The 21,470-nt window shown below is 42.3% G+C and overlaps 1 protein-coding gene across 1 annotated transcript; it reads left to right on the forward strand.

Annotated features, from left to right (window-relative positions):
• The first annotated feature begins 203 nt into the window (after positions 1-203).
• Positions 204-20,936, forward strand: LOC115184546 (syndecan-4). The gene is made up of 5 exons (XM_029745398.1): positions 204-464; positions 19,835-20,027; positions 20,134-20,162; positions 20,284-20,467; positions 20,653-20,936. The coding sequence occupies exons 1-5, from the start codon at positions 351-353 to the stop codon at positions 20,796-20,798; spliced, it is 666 nt and encodes a 221-aa protein (XP_029601258.1). The 5' UTR covers positions 204-350; the 3' UTR covers positions 20,799-20,936.
• Positions 20,937-21,470: the final 534 nt, after the last annotated feature.

A 21,470-nucleotide genomic window follows, 5' to 3' on the forward strand; every position in this document is an offset into this window, starting at 1 on the left:
CAAGCACATGAATGATATCCTAGCTATATGATTCTACATTTGAACCATTCAAGAATTTGTACATCGAATGAGCAAAGATGTTCCAGTAAGTAACATGTTGAGTCTTGGTGGAGGGGGTTCTGAACACGAGTTTCCAGTGAGTTATGACGACGGGAGAGGTCTTATTGGTTGGTTACAGCGGAGGTGGAGTGGAACGTGGATAAAGACACATCAATCTGACGTTGCTCGTGTTTGGTCAGTGACTGGAGGGAAGTAAAGTAGCCAGCAATACAAGTTGAGCACTATCAAGGCGATAAAGTTGGCAACGTGGACTTTGTGGAAATAGGACATTCAAAATAACTCACTGTTGTATGCCACACTTGTTTCTCCGGTTAACGATACACTTTGTTGAAGAAACGGTCAATAGAAACATGCACAAAGTGTACCTCGTTTTTTTTTTATTTGCTTCCGTCTACTCTGAGTCGGTAAGTAATAACGTTACCTAGTGAACTGGTTAGTAATGTAACTTTTACCGTAGACATTAGCTATCTTGCGCAATACTTACTAACTTAAATATATTTTTTGTGTTCCTTTCAATTTACTGAGCAGCTAGCTACCGTTACCACTTTTTCTTTTTTTGGGGGTGGCAGATATAGTTAACTTCTTAAACCAACTTCTGTAGGTTTAAGCCAGGACGTTGCTGTGATTACTAATCTGTTAACTAGCTAGCCTACAGTTAGCCACTGGAACATTAGTTAGCTGGCAGCACTTCATCTTGAGCAGTGTTTTCGACATGGCTAATGTAATGGCTATTAGGGTACAGTTTCACTAAACCTGCATCTTTACAAAGTACATATTGTTTAACGTTACCAAACTACACATTTAACAGTGTTTGTTTAGCTAGCCAGTTAGCTACCTATTGTATTTGTCAACACAACGTTAGCTTGGCCAGTGAAGTAAATGTTTAAAATGCTAAATACTTTACTAAAATGAGTTTAGGCATAGGGTTTGAGGCCCCTGGCCTCCCATCCTATAAGAGAAAGCAATGGCGTTTCAGTTGTGGTAACTAGCAAGAACTTGTTCTAGCTAGATGAATTTGTTTGGGAGGTGGTGTTTTTCATGCAAGTGACTATTGTCAAGCACTTGCGGTTCAGAAGGCTAACTATGAAATTAGATTTTTGAACTAGTTAGCCTAAATACTTTGACCAGTTAATATATTCTATCTCGGGACACTGCCATTTAATTTAGCTGCTCTCGTTAAACATGTCACAACATTTTCTATCATTGTTTAGCCTAGTTCTCAATTCAGTATGCCTAATGCAGTGTGGTTCTGTATCGTGCAGTTGGTTTGGAAATGGATATAAATCAAACCTGCACATGCCAGGATTTACGTGTACCTTCATGTGCTATTTTAAGCAATCTGTTGACAAAACACCAGAATAGTATGACTGCATACTGTTATGCCAACTTATTTGGAAAGGATTGCCATGTGCAGATGTCCATGCAGTGGGAAGGGGGCTAAAATGGAAGGGTAATAGGCTATCTAAATGCCACCCAGAGAGAGACCTGCTTGGCAATATGCTAATGCAGTGCTCTGCACCCTGAGGATAGGTGCTCATTGCAGATGGTCCCCAGATCCTTTTCTGAATACAGAGATTGCTACTGACCTTGGTCTGGTGTTACTTACTCTCCACCTCATTGTCCATATCTAACTACTGTTCAAAAGTTTGGGTTCACTTAGAAATGTCCTTGTGTTTGAAAGAAACACTTTTTTTTGTCGAATAAAATAACATAAAATTGATCAGAAAGTGTAGACATTTAACGTTGTAAATTACTATTGTAGCTAGAAACTGCTTCTTTTAGTACATATTTTTTAAATTGAATATCTACATAGGCGTATAGGCCCATTATCAGCAACCATCACTCCTGTGTAGGGTTGCATATTTTGGGGAATATTAAGAGGTGGGAACTAATGTGAATATGCAAATTAATACTATTTAAATCTATAATTTTTCTTGCATTGATATTTATCATAGGTAGGACAAACAAACCTTTTACTTTATCGTAAGTAGACATAATTGCAAATGATTAAATCCTTCCAATGGAAAAAAAAAAAAAAATGTAGTTACGAATTGAACTTTAATTGAGTTGACTCTTCACATTGGATGATTTCACTGAACAAAAGGGAATATTGAATGATTCCCAATGATCCATCGCATCTCCCAAAAACGTTTTCAACATGCATCTGTAAAATGATAGAGGAAGACAACCAAAGCTTTAGTTTCTAGACTCAGGCTTCCATGTCTTCTCCTTGGAGCTCCTCAATGTCCACCTCTTGACCATCAGACTGAGGCCTCATCTTCACTGTCACTTTCCAACCTTGTTGAGGATGGCTCGCTGTCAGGCTCAAAAAGCCTGAAATTTGCCCAGACGGCAACAAATTTTTCAACCCTTGTATTGGTCAGCATGTTGCGTGCTTTGGTGTGTGTTCTCAAACAAGGACCAGTTGTGCTCTGAGGCGGCTGATGTTGGTGGGATTTGGAGGATGATGGAGGAAACAGGGGAAAGAGCCTCAGATCCACAAAGTTCCTTCCACCAGGTGGCTGATGAGATGTTGGCACAACTGCCGTATTGCATCCCAAAGCCCTTGCTTGGAAGTGTACTTCGCCAGACTGCCAAGAACCTTGCCCTCTACCAGGCCAAGGTGGCGAGACATGGTAGTGATGACACCATAGGCCTTGTTTATCTCTGCACCAGACAGGATGCTCTTGCTGGCATACTTGGGGGCCCAACATGTAAGCTGTGGCATGCATGGCGGCCTACCCCGGACGACTCTGGGCCAATCGTGCGCCGCCCTATGGGACTCCCAATCACGACCGGATGTGATACAGCCTGGATTCGAACCAGGGACTGTAGTGGCGCCTCAGCACTAAGATGCAGTGCCTTAAAAGACAGTGGTTTAACTATTTAACTGTACTAGAATGCTTTAGGCCGCAAAAATTAAATATTGGTTATCGGCATTGTTTTTTTTTTGGCAAGGAAAATATTGATGTCGGTATCGGCTAAAAATGTCATCGGTGCGTCACTAGTATTTTTGGTTCTGAGACTCTAAAATTACTTTGATGTTGACTTAGAACTAACAGGTCTGTTTTACATTTGGTATCCAACTGTCGTAAACATTTGTTTCTGAATGTATACAAATGTGAACACATCTGTTATCAATCTGATTTACACTCCAAATCTGTTGGCCTATATTATCTGCTATTAAAATGCTGCCTGTTCCCATTGCTGGGACCATGGCTATTTCTTATGTCTTGTTGGAATGCAGGTTTTGAATTAAGTGTTTGCGATATGAGCCCCCCGTCCCCGCATTGATGGGCTGAATTGAATGCCCAGTGAAAGGCTGTGGAGAGAACTTGATAGATACGTTCACCAGGTTGCAGCCTAATAATGGCTTCTGCATTGTGGTGCCTCCACTTTGGCAGTTGAATGTAATTTATACTGAAGAACATAAATGCAACATGTAAAGTGTTGGTCCCAGGTTTCATGAGCTGAAATTAAAGAGCCCACATGGACAAGAAATTGTCTGTGTGACTCACCACCTGGATTCAGTCTCATGTATCAACATTTGATCTTTTTTTCTTTTTTTTTTACTTTGGATAAAAGTAGAGAAGGCTACAAAATGGTATCATACACAGCATTGTTGAGGAACAATGAAAGTAATTCTGCTTTGGAAGTTAATATGCTTGTAACCGCCACTTGAGAAAATGGCCTTTAAAAGTTATCTAGTGAAGATCACTTTGTCTACACCCATTCAGCATCGTGCTTTAGCCCCACCCATCTCATATCGCGATCAGAGCGCACACTTTTTAAATATGGTTTTATTTTGTTGGGGGGGGGGGGGGGGGGGTTGGTGTTACCTCTGGATAACATGAACACAGCCTAACCAGCTCTGCTGGCAACCATTTCATTATGCTTTTTTGCCAACGTTTACTGACACCGGCCATATTCAATGGGTGTTGTACACTTTAGCTTAAGACGTCTGTCTAGGTAGCTAGCTACATAATTAACCTAGCTAGGTAAACAACATGTAAGATCACACACGAAATGTTAGGTAATGAGCCAGCCAGCTAACGTTAGCTAGTTAAACAATGAACATAGTGCTAAATCATGTCGTTACTACCCTGCATAAATACGCAGGGTATTTAGGTGAGTACATCCTGAGCATTATGAAAAGTTCTTCAAATGAGTGGCCTGAAAATGAATTGACGTATTAGTCGATGTTAATTTAAGCAAAACAACAACTATCATATGGGAAAACAGTGTTTGGTGGACAGGGTAAACAATAGAATCCTCACCATTAGAGCCTAATGTTAGCTAGCTAACTACCAAAGCAAACAGCTTTGGGATACAAATCATGTCAGCTAGGGAGCCAGCCAGCTAACGCTAGCTAGCTAACAGTACACTTTAGCTTAAAATGAAACCACTTTCTCAAAATTAGTAACGTGTAATATCTGAATGTAGTCTAGCATTAGCTAGCTCTTACCTGTACATCATGCATGATGGACGTGTCTCCCTGTCACGGATGCCATGCCACAGTTGCCCATAGTTTGAAGATGTAATCTGGAGACCGGTGTTTTCTCCATCTCTTTAGCTATCACTCTAATTCCACTGATTATCTCAGCCAATCGTGGGAAGGTTGCCGTCTTCTGTGGCTTAACCAACAAGGCTCGTAATTGAACAATTTTAGTCATATTAACAGATGGCATACAAGTTAAGGCACATGAAAGCGCAGATGTTCCAGAAGGCATTTCTGCCAAAAAAAACACATTTTGTAAAAAAAAAACAACGTTGACATGGCTCTCCTGTGAAGTCGTGACGCGTAGTTTCCTGAAATGTGTCACATGAACAGATTTCTCAATTTTGTGCACATTGTTACCTTCCTTGTTAGTGAGCATTTGTCAGGTGGATGGATTATCTTGGCAAGTGTGGCATATCAAGAAGCTGATTAAACAGAATGGTCATTACATGGGTGCACCTTGTGCTGGGACAAAAGACCACTCTAAAATGTGCAGTTTTGTCACACAATGCAATGCCACAGATGTCTCAAGTTGCAAGACCAGAGCTGTTGCCAGAGAATTGCATGTTCATTTCTCTACCAAATTCATAAATTTAGAGAATTTGCCTGTACATCCTCACAACTGCAGACCATGTGTAACCATGCCAGCCCAGGACCTCCACATCGTCTGAGACTGAGTTCTGTTATACTCACAGACACCATTCAAACAGTTTTAGAAACTTTGGAGTGTTTTCTATCCAAAGCTAATAATTATATGCATATTCTAGTTTCTGGGCAGGACTAATAATCAGATTAAAGCGGGTACGTTTTTTTTATCCAGCCATGAAAATACTGCCCCCTAGCCATAAGAGGTTAAATAGCTGTAAAATAGTCATATGTTTGAGAAATTGAAGTAATAGTATTTCAAACGTTTTAAAAATCGCGCCACAGGATTCAACTGGCTGTTACGTAGGTGGGACGAATTCGTCCCGCCGGTCCCATAGAGGTTAATTGTTTATGGTTCATTGAACAAGCATGGGAAAGTGTTTAAACCCTTTACAATGAAGATCTGTAAAGTTGTTTGGCTTTTTACGAGTTCTTTGAAAGACTAGGTCCTGAAATGTATATATATCTATTTTGTTGTTGCTGAGTGTACTTTGAAAGATCTTGCGGTTTTGTGGCTGAGTACTAGAAATAAATGACGTCTTTGCCAAAAATGGGATTTGAACCGTGATTTGTTTCCATTGGGAATTCTACCATTATAGCCTCCGGGCTTGGACATGGCCTGCTTTATCATGTTCCAGGCTGTTGCCCTGCAATGATATCAAGGAATCAACACAACTCTGCATAGTTTGGGACATGGGCCTAATCCTAACTGGTGTAAGGTAATGACACGCTCCTGACGCAAAGGCAAACTTGACTAGCACCTTATCTAAATTTGTGTAATATTAAGGATTTTCCGGCTGCTTAATCATTTCCCTTCCACATTCAGTTACCAGATCTAGACTTGTTCCTTTTTCATTCAGAACACTGTTTAGGATTTGCATGATTTTTAAGGGAAATATTAGCTGTTCTTTTCACTTACTTGACTTTGGCTTAGGTGAATGTCCTTGCTTCATGACTCCTGCCATGTAAAACAAAACTTCGCTTCCACAGTTGCCGCTCTTATAAAGCTGCCAACACTGAGGCCTTTTTTGTTTTTTCAGACCCAGAACAAATGCTCCTGTTATGACTTGCTCTTTTTGGGTGAGGATCATAGGTGCCAGATCCTCCCCCTTCTCTCTCACCAGTTTTATGACGTTTGTAAATACCTGCAGGAACTCTACCACACAATGAAAGGGAAGTTAAAAATACCTTCGTTACAACAGACTTTGTAGTACTGTGACATCCAAGTTTGGATAATGAAACATTTATGTAATCCAAGCAGTTGGAAGGGTCCGTGGGTACTTAAAGACCAATCATGTCGAATTCATTACTAATTTGTGATGTAACTAAGGACAGTAGAACACCTCAATGTGTATATTTCCCAGTGATCAGATTCACATCTAGATGTTGTGGAACTTTAGTTTCATATGTAATTATATTTGTGACATGTGACGTTAGCCTTCTAAATGAGAGAATTGTTTTTAAATGAAGTTTTAACCAGTCAGTGAGCACAGACATTATGTCGGCGTCATGGAAGGCTCCTTTTTCTAGAGTGCATTACAGGACCCGTGACAATTTTACATTAGACCAGCGGGATCGACAGCTTTAGCTGGAAGGTAAGACACTCAAACGTTCAACAGAGAAGATTCTCTATAAACCAGACGGCATGAAGCGGTGGCTACATGGCTGAGAAGTGGCTTAAAACTAAAGACCAAGCAGGTGGACAGTCTTGAACTGGCCATCACAAAGAGTTACACTCCACAACTCTATAGCAGCACGATATCAACCCTGAGCATATCGGACTGCTTTTCTCCACTACATCACCAGATTCCTGCTGTAAGCTCTGGACCATTACTCCAGAGTGTCCCAGCCCTGATGCTAGACTTGAGACAGGCCCATCTCCCGGCCTGCTCAGTGGACCCTATGATTACTCGGCTACACAGCTGATGCCTCCCGGACTCTTCACTAACACAACTAGAAGCCACTACATCACCTGATTCCTGCCATAAGATCTGGACCTTTGCTTCGGATCATTGCAGCTAGCTAGCTGCTACCGAGTGGCTATAGTGGCTAATTCCCTTGTCCCGAAGCTAGCACCAGTTAACCTCAAGCCAGGCGCATCTCCCGGCTAGCTAGCAAACAATCACTCCAGCTACAATACCTCTTTTGCCAATTGGCCTGGACCCTTTGTCGACACGGAGCCCCGCTGATCCATCACGACTGGTCTGCCGACGTAATTCCATCATGTGCCCTCAACCGGCCTTTGTCAGACGTCGGTGAAGACGCTTCTGCTAGCCCCGGACAGCTAACTTTGGGAAAGCTGTCCCCCGCTTTGCCAGCGTAGTAACGACTACCTAACGGCTCCCCTGTTTCATCTATTGCTGTTCACTGGACCCTATGATCACCTAGCTACATAGCTGATGCCTGCTGGACTGTTCATTAACTCTACCTACATGTACCTTGATTAACCGGTGCCCCTGCACATTGACTCTGTATTGGTACCGCCTGTATATAGCCTCGCTATTGTTATTTTACTGCTTGTCTTTAATCATTTCACTATTTTCTTAACTGCATTGTTGGTTAAGGTCTACATCTGTTGAATTCGGTGCATGTGACATAATTTGATTTGGTTACAGGTGGATCCATGAAGATCTCTACATGAGTCTCATGCTAGGGTGGGGTATGCAAAATCGTTGAACTTTGATCTCCTTTTCATTGTTTTGCCATTCAGGTCCCTAAGTCACTTTCTGACTAGTTCCACCATGGGCAAACATATGTATGAAAGGTTTCGTTCAAATCATCTGGTGCAGTCAAAGTGATTTGAAATCATATGGAATGACCCTATGCTGGTCTATGGTACCTAGATTTAGTCAATACTAGATTCAGGGATTGTTTTAGGTTGAATGGATTAACCTCAGTAAGTGTGGTCAATGTTTAAGCCTTAGCCCCACAGAATCCAATGTAAGATAAATATTGTACCATGTGTAGGCTAGTGCAACAGTGGTTCAGTAACCATTACATTAGAAGGGCTATCTTACGATGGGTTCTAAAATGCCTTATCTTTAGACTGGAGTGTAATTGATTAGGCCAAAAGGAAGTAACCTATTTCTCTGGAGAAGTGTGCTCAGAACAGTCATAACATGCTCAATAGGAGGGTCTTGTGCATGATCTGTCAAGGAATTGTAATGCCTTGACTCATCCATTCATTGCGTCAAAATAGGTCACTTCCCCCAAATGTTACCAATCAGCCTCTCACTGCATTTACCAAGGAAGCGAGCAGAATCTTCAGCAATGCTAAGAGCAACACACCCATTATATTAGTTTGAAGCCTGGCTTTATCTACACTGACACTATTTTCATGTTTATGCTTGTTTCAGCAGCACATCCTAATCCCCCCCCAAAAAATAGATGTGTTGTCTCTGACTGGCTCTATGAACTGTGTAGAGTACGGTTCACACAGTTGGTTTGGAAAAGGTGTCCTTGGCGCAAGGAATCTGGAGCTCTGTCACAAGCAATCCCCTCTGTGTGTAATGAAAGGCAGGGGGCCCTCGGCAGAGCATCTCGTGAGATCAGCCAGCCACAATGCGCATCTGAAATCCATTTTGGTTCAAGTGGCAGCAGCAGGGGGAAGAGGGAGGCAAATATGTAATTTGGTGTGATCCAAAAGGACACCACTTTTTAATGTTTTTTTTTTATTTCTCCCTCCCCTCTTTGAGGACATCAGAATTGTAGGGGTCCCTGAATATGGCATTTACACTGTCCTCTTCATGAGGACAGGGAAATTGCTGGACACGTGCCGCAATCTAGGCTAATATGCTGCCTGGTTAAGGATTAGGCAACTGTATTGACCAGCTAACATTCCTAATATGCCCTTCTGAGTAATTGGCTTATGGTTGAAATGAGTCCATCAAATGGCTGAGAAGATGGGAGATTCAAATACTTCCCAAATGTAAGATGTTTTAAAAAAGTAGCCCCACACACAGTATAGAGACTTGTTTCAATGGAACAGATGCTCTGCATTTTGTTAGCAGATGGAGGCTTAGCGACCATGTTAGGCACCCAGCAGCATTGTTGGGTTCTATAGACTGAGGACTGCCTTTGGTCTAGTGAGGAGGGGGAGGGAAGTTGGGGCTTCAGTAACTCCTCTTGGCTAGTAAGAAGTATAAATTGGAGGCAGTTTACTTAAGATGAATAGGGTTGCACATTTTTGGGAATATTCAGAGGTTGAGAATTTCTATGGGAATTAACGGGAATTAATATTAATACCATTTTAAATGTAGATATTTTATGCATTGACATATTTACCACATATAGGACAAACAAACCTTTTACTTTATCATAAGTAGACATAATTGCAAATGATTAAATCCTTCCAATAGAAATATTAAAAAAAACATTTAGTTACGAATTGAACTTTGAGTTGACTCTTCACATGGGATGATTTCACTGAACAAAAGGGAATATTGAATGATTTCCAATGATCCATCGCATCTCCCAAAAACGTTTTCAACATGCATCTGTAAAATGATAGAGGAAGACAACCAAAGCTTTAGTTTCTAGACTCAGGCTTCCATGTCTTCTCCTTGGAACTCCTCAATATCCACCTCTTGAACATCAGACTGAGGCCTCATCTTCACTGTCACTTTACAACCTTGTTGAGGATGGCTCGCTGTCAGGCTCAAAAAGCCTCAAATTTGCCCGGATGGCAAACAATTTTTCAACCCTTGTATTGGACAGCCTGTTGTGTGCTTTGGTTTGTGTTTCCAAACAAGGTCCAGTTGCGCTCTGAGGCGGCTGATGTTGGTGGGATTTGGAGGATGATGGAGGCAACAGGGGAAAGAGCCTCAGATCCACAAAGTTCCTTCCACCAGGTGGCTGATGAGATGTTGGCACAACTGCCATATTGCATCTCCATCCCAAAGCCCTTGCTTGGAAGTGTACTTCGCTAGACTGCCAAGAACCTTGCCCTCATCCAGGCCAAGGTGGCGAGAGACAGTAGTGATGACGTTATAGGCCTTGTTTATCTCTGCACCAGACAGGATGCTCTTGCCAGCATACTTGGGGTCCAACATGTAAGCTGTGGCGTGTATGGCCTTCAAGCATACACACCACAGTTAGATTTAGCAACTCCTTTTGTAAGATATAAATGTTTTTAAAATGAAACTTATGGAAACAGGTGAAGTAACGCTCAGGAGGCTGAAGAAATTTGGCTTGTCACCCAAAACCCTGACAAACTTTTAGATGAACAATCGAGAGCATCCTGGCTCACAGCCTGGTATGACAACTGCACCGCCCACAACCGCAGGGCTCCCCAGAGGGTGGCGCGGTCTGCACAGTCATGAAATCTATGCAGCCTACTCAATCACTTTTTATAGCTACTGTTTTACAGGCCTCCCGGGCCATATACAGCGTTCCTCACTGAGTTCCCTAAATTCCTATCAGACCTTGTAGTCATAGCAGATAATATTCAAATTACTGGTGACTTTTTAATATTCACATGGATAAGTCCACAGGCCCACTCCAAAAGGCTTTCGGAACCATCATCGACTCTTGGTTTTGTCCAACATGTCTCTGGACCTACTCACTGCCACAGTCATACTCTGGACCTAGTTTTGTCCCATGGAATAAATGTTGTGGATCTTAATGTTTTTCCTCATAATCCTGGACTATCGGACCACAATTTTATTACGTTTGCAATCGCAACAAATAATCTGCTCAGACCCCAACCAAGGAGCATCAAAAGTCGTGCTATAAATCCTCAGACAACCCAAAGATTCCTTGATGCCCTTCCAGACTCCCTCTGCCTACCCAAGGATGTCAGAGGACAAAAATCAGTTAACCACCTAACTGAGGAACTCAATTTAACCTTGCGCAATACCCTAGATGCAGTTGCACCCCTAAAAACTAAAAACATTTGTCATAAGAAACTAGCTCCCTGGTATACAGAAAATACCTGAGCTCTGAAGCAAGCTTCCAGAAAATTGCAACGGAAATGGCGCCACACCAAACTGGAAGTCTTCCGACTAGCTTGGAAAGACAGTATCGAAGAGCCCTCACTGCTGCTCGATCATTATATTTTTCCAACCTAATTGAGGAAAATAAGAACAATCTGAAATTTCTTTTTGATACTGTCGCAAAGCTAACTAAAAAGCAGCATTCCCCAAGAGAGGATACCTTTCACTTCAGCAGTAATAAATTCATGAACTTCTTTGAGGAAAAGATCATGATCATTAGAAAGCAAATTATGGACTCCTCTTTAAATCTGCGTATTCCTCCAAAGCTCAGTTGTCCTGAGTTTGCACAACTCTGCCAGGACCTAGGATCAAGGGAGACACTCAAGTGTTTTAGTACTATATCTCTTGACACAATGATGAAAATAATCATGGCCTCTAAACCTCCAAGCTGTATACTGGACCCTATTCCAACTAAACTACTGAAAGAGCTGCTTCCTGTGCTTGGCCCTCCTATGTTGAACATAATAAACGGCTCTCTATCCACCAGATGTGTACCAAACTCACTAAAAGTGGCAGTAATAAAGCCTCTCTTGAAAAAGCCAAACCTTGAACCAAAAAATATTTTTAAAAACTTATCGGCCTATATCGAATCTCCCATTCCTCTCAAATTTTCAAAAAAGCTGTTGCTCAGCAACTCACTGCCTTCCTGAAGACAAACAATGTATACGAAATGCTTCAGTCTGGTTTTAGACCCCATCATAGCACTGAGACTGCACTTGTGAAGGTGGTAAATGACCTTTTAATGGTGTCAGACCGAGGCTCTGCATCTGTCCTCGTGCTCCTAGACCTTAGTGCTGCTTTTGATACCATCGATTACCACATTCTTTTGGAGAGATTGGAAACCCAAATTGGTCTACACGGACAAGTTCTGGCCTGGTTTAGATCTTATCTGTCGGAAAGATGTCAGTTTGTCTCTGTGAATGGTTTGTCCTCTGACAAATCAACTGTACATTTCGGTGTTCCTCAAGGTTCTGTTTTAGGACCACTTGTTTTCACTATATATTTTATCTCTTGGATGTCATTTAAACATAATGTTAACTTTCACTGCTATGCGGATGACACACAGCTGTACATTTCAATGAAACATGGTGAAGCACCAAGATTGCCCTCGCTGGAAGCCTGTGTTTCAGACATAAGGAAGTGGATGGCTGCAAACGTTCTACTTTTAAAGTTCTAGGTCCCAAGAAACAAAGATCTTCTGTTGAATCTGACAATTAATCTTGGTTGCACAGTCGTCTCAAATAAAACTGAATGACCTCGGCGTTACTCTGGACCCTGATCTCTCTTTTGACGAACATATCAAGACTGTCATTGAAACAGCTTTTTTCCATCTACGTAACATTGCAAAAATCTGAAACTTTCTGTCCAAAATTGATGCAGAAAAATTAATCCACACTTTTGTTACTTCTTGGTTAGACGACTGCAATGCTCTACTTTCCGGCTACCCGGATAAAGCACTAAATAAACTTCACTTAGTGCTAAATACGGCTGCTAGAATCCTGACTAGAACCCAAAAATGTGATCATATTACTCCAGTGCTAGCCTCCCTACACTGGCTTCCTGTTAAGGCAAGGGCTGATTTCAAGGTTTTACTGCTAACCTACAAAGCGTTACATGGGTTTGCTCCTACCCATCTTTCCGATTTGGTCCTGCCGTACATACCTACACGTATGCTACGGTCACAAGACGCAGGCCTCCTAATTGTCCCTAGAATTTCTAAGCAAACAGCTGAAGGCAGGGCTTTCTCCTACAGAGCTCAATTTTTATGGAATGGTCTGCCTACCCATGTGAGAGACGCAGACTCGGACTCAACCTAAGTCTTTATTGAAGACTCATCTCTTCAGTAGGTCCTATGATTGAGTGTAGTCTGGCCCAGGAGTGTGAAGGTGAACGGAAAGGCACTGGAGCAACAAACCGCCCTTGCTCACTCTGCCTAGCCAGTTCCCCCTCTCTCCACTAGGATTCTCTGCCTCTAACCCTATTACAGGGGCTGAGTCACTGGCTTACTGGTGCTCTTCCATGCCGTCCCTAGGAGGGGTGCGTCACTTGAGTGGGTTGAGTCACTGACGTGGTCTTCCTGTCTGGGTTGGCGCCCCCCCTTGGGTTGTGCCGTGGCGGAGATCTTTGTGGGCTATACACGGCCTTGTCTCAGGATGGTAAGTTGGTGGTTGAAAATATCCCTCTAGGGGTGTGGGGGCTGTGCTTTGGCAAAGTGGGTGGGGTTATATCCTGCCTGTTTGGCCCTGTCCGGGGTTATCATCGGATGGGGCCACAGTGTCTCCTGACCCCTCCTGTCTCAGCCTCCAGTATTTATGCTGCAGTGGTTTGTCGGGGGGCTAGGGTCAGTCTGTTATATCTGGACTATTTCTCCTGTCTTATCTGGTGTCCTGTGTGAATTTAAGTATGCTCTCTCTAATTCTCTCTCTCGGAGGAGGACCTCAGGACTACCTGGCATGATGACTCCTTGTTGTCCCCAGTCCACCTGGCCGTGCTGCTGCTCCAGTTTCAACTGTTCTGCCTGCGGCTATGGAACCCTGACCTGTTCATTATGGTTACTGTTATTTGGCCATGCTGGTCATTTATGAACATTTTAACATCTTGGCCATGTTCTGTTATAATCTCTACCCGGCACAGCCAGAAGAGGACTGGCCACCCCTCATAGCCTGGTTCCTCTCTAGGTTTCTTTCTAGGTTTTGGCCTTTCTAGGGAGTTTTTCCTAGCCACCGTGCTTCTACACCTGCATTGCTTGCTGTTTGGGGTTTTAGGCTGGGTTTCTGTACAGCACTTTGATATATCAGCTGATGTAAGAAGGGCTATATAAATTTGAATCAGAAGCTTCTAAAGCCATGACACAATTTTTGGGGAATTTTCCAAGCTATTTAAAGGCACAGTGAACTTAGTGTATGTAAGCTTCTGACCTACTGGAATTGTGACACAGTGAAATAATCTCTCTGTAAACAATTGTCATTAAAACTCGTTTATGTAAACTTCCGACTTCAACTGTAAGTGCAAATTTGGTTGTGAGAATTCTGTGCAACTTCTGCCACGTTTACTGTGAACACTGAGGCTCTACCCTCTAATTTACATTTTTAACTAACGCAAATCAAATGTTATTGGTCACATGATTAGCAAATGTTATTGCGAGTGTAGCAACATGCTTATGCTTCTCGATTCGACAGTGCAGCAGTATCTAACAGGTGACATCTAACAATTCCACAACAAAATGTAATACACACAATCTAATATGTAAGTATAAAATTAACTCGGCAAAAAAAGAAATGTCCTCTCACTGTCAACTGCCGACGAACTTAACTTTCCACCTTCTCCACTGCTGTCCCGTCGATGTGGATAGGGGGCTACTCCCTTTGCTGTTTCCTGAAGTCCACGATCATATCTTGTTTTGCTGACATTGAGTGAGGTTATTTTCCTGACACCACACTCCCAGAGCCCTCACATCCTCCCTGTAGGCTCTCGACCACTAGTGTCGTCTGCAAACTTGATGATTGAGTTGGAGGCGTGCATAGCCACGCAGTCCTGAGTGTACAGGAGGGCTGAGAACGCACATTTGTGGGGCTCCAGTTTTGCAGATCGGCGGAGTGGAGATGTTTACTACCTTAACCACCTGGGGGCGGCCCGTCAGGAAGTCCAGGACCCAGTTGCGCAGGGTGGGGTCGAGACCCAGGGTCTCAAGCTTAATGAAGAGTTTGGAGGGTACTATGATGTTGAATGCTGAGCTGTAGTCAATGAACAGTGTTCTTATATAGGTATTCCTCTTGTCCAGATGGGCTAGGGCAGTGATGGCGATTGCATCATCTGTGGACCTATTGGAGTGGGCCTAGGGTAACAGGTAGGGTGGAGGTGATATGATCCTTGACTAGTCTCAAAGCACTTTGTGATGACAGACGTGAGTGCTACAGGGCGTAGTCAATTAGTTGTCTTTCTTGGGATCAGGAACAATGGTGGCTATCTTGAAGCATGTTGGCACAGCAGACATGGCACAGCAGACAGATAGGGACTGATTGAATATGTCTGTAAACACACCAGCCAGCTGGTCTGCGCATGCTCTGAGGACGCAGCTAGGGATGCCGTCTGTGCCAGCAGCCTTGCGAAGGTTTTACTCGCGTCGGCCACGGAGAAGGAGAGACCACAGTCTTTGGTAGCAGGCCGTGTCAGTGGCACTGTATTGTCCTCAAAGCACGCAAAGGGAGCAAGACGTTGATGGTAAAATAGCTGTTCTCATTCACACATTGGCTGCTGCTGTAGGCTGGTGTTCAATGTAGGCCTAAATTCCATGAGACTTTTGTTAAAAAAAACAAAAAAACATGCAGGATTGACACTAACCTCTATCTACCTACAGACAAAATGGGGACTGAATGTTGTGGTTGATGCAAGAAACCACTTCACAAAATATAATGTATTGTTACAGAGAATCCCCTCTGCCTATGATACCCTCTGCCTATAAGATACTTAGCTTATTCAAGCCTGTCTCAAAATACAACACTGCCCCTTTAACTCCTTTGGGCTCAACTCCCGTTAATGGGATCGATTTGACAACATCCGGTGAAATGGTAGTGCCAAATTCAAAATAAATTATTAATAATATTTAACTTTCATACATTCACAAGTGCAACACACCAAATTAAAGCTTAACTTCTCGTTAATCTAGCCATCGTGTCAGATTTCAAAAAGGCTTTACGGGCGAAGCAAACCATGCAATTATCTTAGGACAGCGCCCAGCATACCAACACATGACAATCAGATTTCAACCCTCCAGGCGCAACACAAAAGTCAGAAATAATGATTTAATTCATGCCTTACCTTTTGAAGAACTACTTCTGTTGGCTCTCCAATATGTCCCATAAACATCACACATGGTCCTTTTGTTCAATTAATTCCGTCGTTATATCTCCAAAATGTCCATTTTATTTGGCGTGTTTGATCCAGAAAAACACAGGTTCCAACTCGCTCAGCATGACTACAAAATATCTAAGTTACCGGTAAACGCTGTCCAAACATTTCAAACAACATTCCTAATACAACTTTAGGTATTTTTTTTACGTAAATAATCGATACAATTTAAGATGGGATAAACGGTGTTCAATACCGGATAAAAACGTGAAGCGCATGACCTGGAGTGCGCATCAAAACATTAGAGTGCACTAGGCTGGACCCTCTTTCTGAACTGCCGTACTTCTTCATTTCTCTGAAGAAAAACCTCAACCAATTTCTAAAGACTGACATCCAGTGGAAGCGATAGGAACTGCAAGCAAGTGCCTTATAAAATCTAGATCCACATAGAAAACCCATTGAAAACACTGTCACCTCAAAAAATATTCCTTGATTGTTTGTCCTCGGGGTTTCGCCTGCCAAATAAGTTCTGTTATAGTCACAGACATAATTTTAACAGTTTTAGAAACTTTAGAGTTTTCAAATCTACCAATTATATGCATATCCTTGCTTCTGGGCCTGAGTAGCAGGTAGTTTACTTTGGGCACATTTTTCATCCGGACGTCAAAATACTGCCCCCTATCCCAAAAGTTAAGACATACATTTTTTTATATATATATATCTCTGACTTGCTTTTCAAAGATGGCTTAAACTGTACATGTTTTGTGCTCTTGTACTACTACATTGCGACTACAAATGAGCTATAATTGGGCTATTTAGTCACTAACTAGTGAAGAATATGAACAAATGTGCACACGTGGCTACATGCTGTAAACACAGTCCAGTTCAAAGTGAATGGCACAGATCCCTATTGACAATGGTCTATTTGCATATAGGTCTAGTGCGTCTTTGATTTGGTTATCCTACTCCAATGCGCTCTGGCTACAGCGAAATCTATTGCATAGATCTGCATACTAAAAGTCTTACATAGTTTTTGTTTCAGGATGTTGTATTGGAAGTGGCTAATTGTGTTGCCTCAATCACAATTCCAACAGTAAAATAAAAAGTTAAAACTATAAACTAATGGGTAAAACTCTAGAAAGTTGAAGTTCAATCGCGTGCTTCTCTGTGCGTGCTAATAATTATTTTGCACGGCAGTCCTGGGGGAGGTGCGCACCCATGTGCAGCTGAGGCAACGTTGGATGTGACATTGAATGAAACAAACTTTTCAATGTAGTTTTTAGAGCCCGATAAATCAGCTGACTGATATTATCGGCTGATATTATTAGCCTTTCACAGAAATATTTGTATCTGCCTTTATTCCACAGATAAAGCCCCAATATTATGATGTACATTGAATGAACAGACGACTGCTCATTTTGAATTTTTCAATGGTTGCCTGAAGAGGGTGCTCTACAAGTTTTTTTTTTAACATCATTTAGCCCTAAGTCACGAAGTGAGGGTAGGCATGGTGGTTTGAGTAGCTTGCCAGCGACATATTTGAAATAAGTAAATTATCAAAAGTAAACTTCACTAAGCAAGCAGCTGTCTAAATCACATTCTTAACGTTAGCTGCCTAGCCAGCAATGTATACTGAACCAAAATATAAATGCAACATGTAAAGTGTTGGTCCCATGTTTCATGAGCTGAAATAACCTCTTTGGGGTAGGTGGGACGCTACCGTCCGGCCAACATCCGGTGAAATTGCAGAGCGTGAAATTCAAAATACAAAAATGGTAATATTAAACATTCATGAAAATACAAGTGTCGTACATCAGTTAAAAGCTTAACTTCTTGTTAATCCAGCTGCTTTGTCAGATTTCAAAAAGGCTTTCCGGCGAAAGCATACCATGCGATTATCTGAGGACAGCGCTCAGCACACCAAAAGCATTAAAAACATTTTCCGACCAGGCAGAGGCGTAACGAAAGTCAGAAATAGCGATAGAATAAATCACTTTGATCTTCCTCTGTTTGCAATCCAAAGGGTCCCAGCCACATAACAAATGGTCCTTTGTGTTCGATAAAGTCCTTTATATCCCAAAAAAAGTCAGTTTAGTTGGCGCGCTTCATTCAGTAATCCACTGGTTTCCCTCGTTCAAAATGCATACAAAATGAATCTCAAACATTACCAATAAACTTTGTCAAAACAAGTCAAACAATGTTTCTAATCAATCCTCAGGTACCCTAATATGTAAATAAACGATACAATTTAAGACGGAGAATAGTATGCTCATTACCGGAGATAAATAACGAAGTGTGCGCCCTCACCGGAACGCGCTACAAACACTACAGCCAAAATGGGAGCCACTTCGAAAAACTACAAATTCTAGCTCATTTTTCCAAAAACGAGCCTGAAACTCTTTCTAAAGACTCTTGACATCTAGTGGAAGCCCTAGGAACTGCAATCTGGGAGGTATTCCTTTTATATTCCCATAGACGGGCATTGTAATCAGTGGTGAGCTATAAAAAAAATTCTCTGGATGGATTGTCCTCGGGTTTTCGCCTTCCATATATCAGTTCTGTTATACTCACAGACCATTATTTTAACAGTTTTAGAAACTTTAGTTTTCTATCCAATACTACCAATTATATGCATATCCTAGCTTCTGGGCCTGAGTAACAGGCAGTTTACTTTGGGCACCTCATTCAACCAAATTTCCAAATACTGCTCCCTACCCCGAAGAAGTGGAAAGATCCCATAAATGTTCCATACGCAGAAAGCTTATTTATCTTATTTTGTGCACACATTTGTTTACATCCCTCTTAGTGAGCGTTTCTCCTTTGCCAAGATAATCCAGCCACCTGACAGGTGTGGCATAGCAAGAAGCTGATTTATTTACATTACACAGGTGTACTTTATGGTAGGGACAAAAGGCCATGCTAAAAATGTGCAGTTTTGTCACAACACATTGCCACAGATGTCTCACGTTTTGAGGGAGCGTGCAATTGGCATGCTGACTGCAGGAATGTCCACCAGAGGTGTTGCTAGAGAATTCAATGATAATGTCTTTACCATAAGTTGTCTCCCAATGTCATTTTGGAGTATTTGGCAGTGCGTCCAACCGGCCTCAACTGCAGACTGTGTAACCACTCCACCACAGGACCGCCACACCCAGCTTCTTTACCTATGGGATTATCAGAGACCAGCCACCCACACAACTTCTGCACATTCTTCAACTGGGCAGATGGCAGACCACATGGCGTCATGTGGGCGAGTGGTTCGCTGATGTCAATGTTGTAAACAGAGTGCCCCATGGTGGGGTTCTGGTATGGACGGGCATACGCTACGGACAATGAATACAATTGTATTTTTTTCGATGGCAATTTGAATGCACAAAGATACCGTGACAAGATCCTGAGGCCCATGTTTCAGCATGATAATGCACGGCCCAATGTCCGAAGGTTCTGTACACAATTCCTGGAAGCTGAAAATGTCCCAGTTCTTCCATGGCCTGCATACTCAGACATGTCACCCATTGAGCATGTGTGGGTTGCTCTGGATCGACATATACAACAGTGTTCCAATTCCCGCCAATATCCTTCGCACTTCCATTTTGAAGAAGAGTGGGGCAACATTTCACAGGCTACTAGATGTAGGCTCAGACTTGATGTAGTTCTCCGCTGTTGAAAAGTGGTTTTGGAAATATAGCCAAATACCAGCTAGGATTTGTTTCTACTTGCTGATCTTGTTTTACTGTGAATGTTTCTTTTTATTTATTCTGCTTCTTAAGTGCTGTGTTTGTGCCAGCAGGTGTGGAAGACTGAGACATGGATGCCCATGAAGACGACTCAAGCTGTGTTTCATGACGAGCTCATCTCGTCTGGAGACTCCGCCAACGGCTCAGACTTTGGCTTCCCCGATGAGGAGCACGACACGTTTGACAACGAGGACAAGACCGACGACAACAAGGATTATGACGATTTCTCTGGCTCTGGCGACGGAGGTTGGATTTAGCGAAAAGTTACTTTGCTTTAGCTAGCTGATAGAATATAAAGTTACTTTGCTTTAGCTAGCTGATAGACTATAATTTTGTATTCTTTTCTCGACAGGACCAACTATTACAATCAAAAACGACAAGGTGAAGTTTCTCATAATTAGCTATCTTGTTCCAAATGGGAGCCCACAAATTGCTAACGTTTTGTTTCCTCTTTTTAGTGTAATGACTTATAGGCCTAATTCTCACTGCTTTTTGTCCATAGCCTTCTATGAACAACAAGATTCCAGACCTGAGGCTCAAACCCACAGTGAACGAGATTCAATTGGTCCAGAAGAACAATGAAGTGTTAGTGCCGGTTTCTCCCAAGCCTGAGGAGCACCCATCGAATGTACTGATGGCCCATGCAGGGGAGGAGAGCATCTTCAACAAGACTGAAGTCCTAGCAGGTGAGGCAATGGCACACTCTATTTGTGCTAGTTAAATTGTTGAAGTTGAATCTGAGTTTATTTAACTTTGAAAAAAGGTATGGAAGTTTAAATTTCGCTTTGTCAGAAATGTGGCTTGATTTGCTGCTTGTCAAATTAAAGCAATGCAAGAATGTTAATTGTAATTCCACTGCGTTTTGTTTCAGCTCTTATTGCTGGTGGAGCAGTGGGGCTGTTCTTTGCTGTCCTCCTCATCCTCCTGCTTGTCTACCGCATGAAGAAGAAGGATGAAGGCAGCTACGACCTGGGAAAGAAGCCCATCTTCAAGAAGGCTCCCACCACAGAGGTCTAAGCATAAAGCCCACCTTCGCCGGGCTGCGTGCCTCTCGAAAGCAAACCTCTTGTCTGCTTACTGTACAGACGGGAAGTCCTAGAGGGAGAAACCATAACAAGCAAAAAACTGCTTCTCTGGTTCATTTAAAAAAAAAAATGGAAACACTTTATTAACTGTCCGTTAAAAGGAAGAGGAACATTTCAGCTGCCAAACAATGCAGTACAAGATAGTTGTACTTTTTTTTTTCTTGCTCGTGTAAAAACGAAAGTGTACATTCTGCAGCGACACTGCAGCAAAATCTTGACATTTCCCTCCCACCTTCTCTAGGACCGGCGGGACGAATTCGTCCCACCTACGTAACAGCCAGTTGAATCCTGTGGCGCGATTTTCAAATACCTTTGAAATGCTATTACTTCAATTTCTCAAACATATGACTATTTTACAGCTATTTAAAGACAAGACTCTTGTTAATCTAACCACACTTTCCGATTTCAAAAAGGCTTTACAACGAAAGCAAAACACTAGATTATGTCAGCAGAGTACCCAGCCAGAAATAATCAGACACCCATTTTTCAAGCTAGCATATAATGTCACAAAAACCCAGAAGACAGCTAAATGCAGCACTAACCTTTGATCTTCATCAGATGACAACCCTAGGACATTATGTTATACAATACATGGATGTTTTGT

Source organism: Salmo trutta, unplaced genomic scaffold (genome assembly GCF_901001165.1).
Source record: "Salmo trutta unplaced genomic scaffold, fSalTru1.1, whole genome shotgun sequence".
In the NCBI taxonomy this organism is placed as follows: Eukaryota; Metazoa; Chordata; class Actinopteri; order Salmoniformes; family Salmonidae; genus Salmo; species Salmo trutta.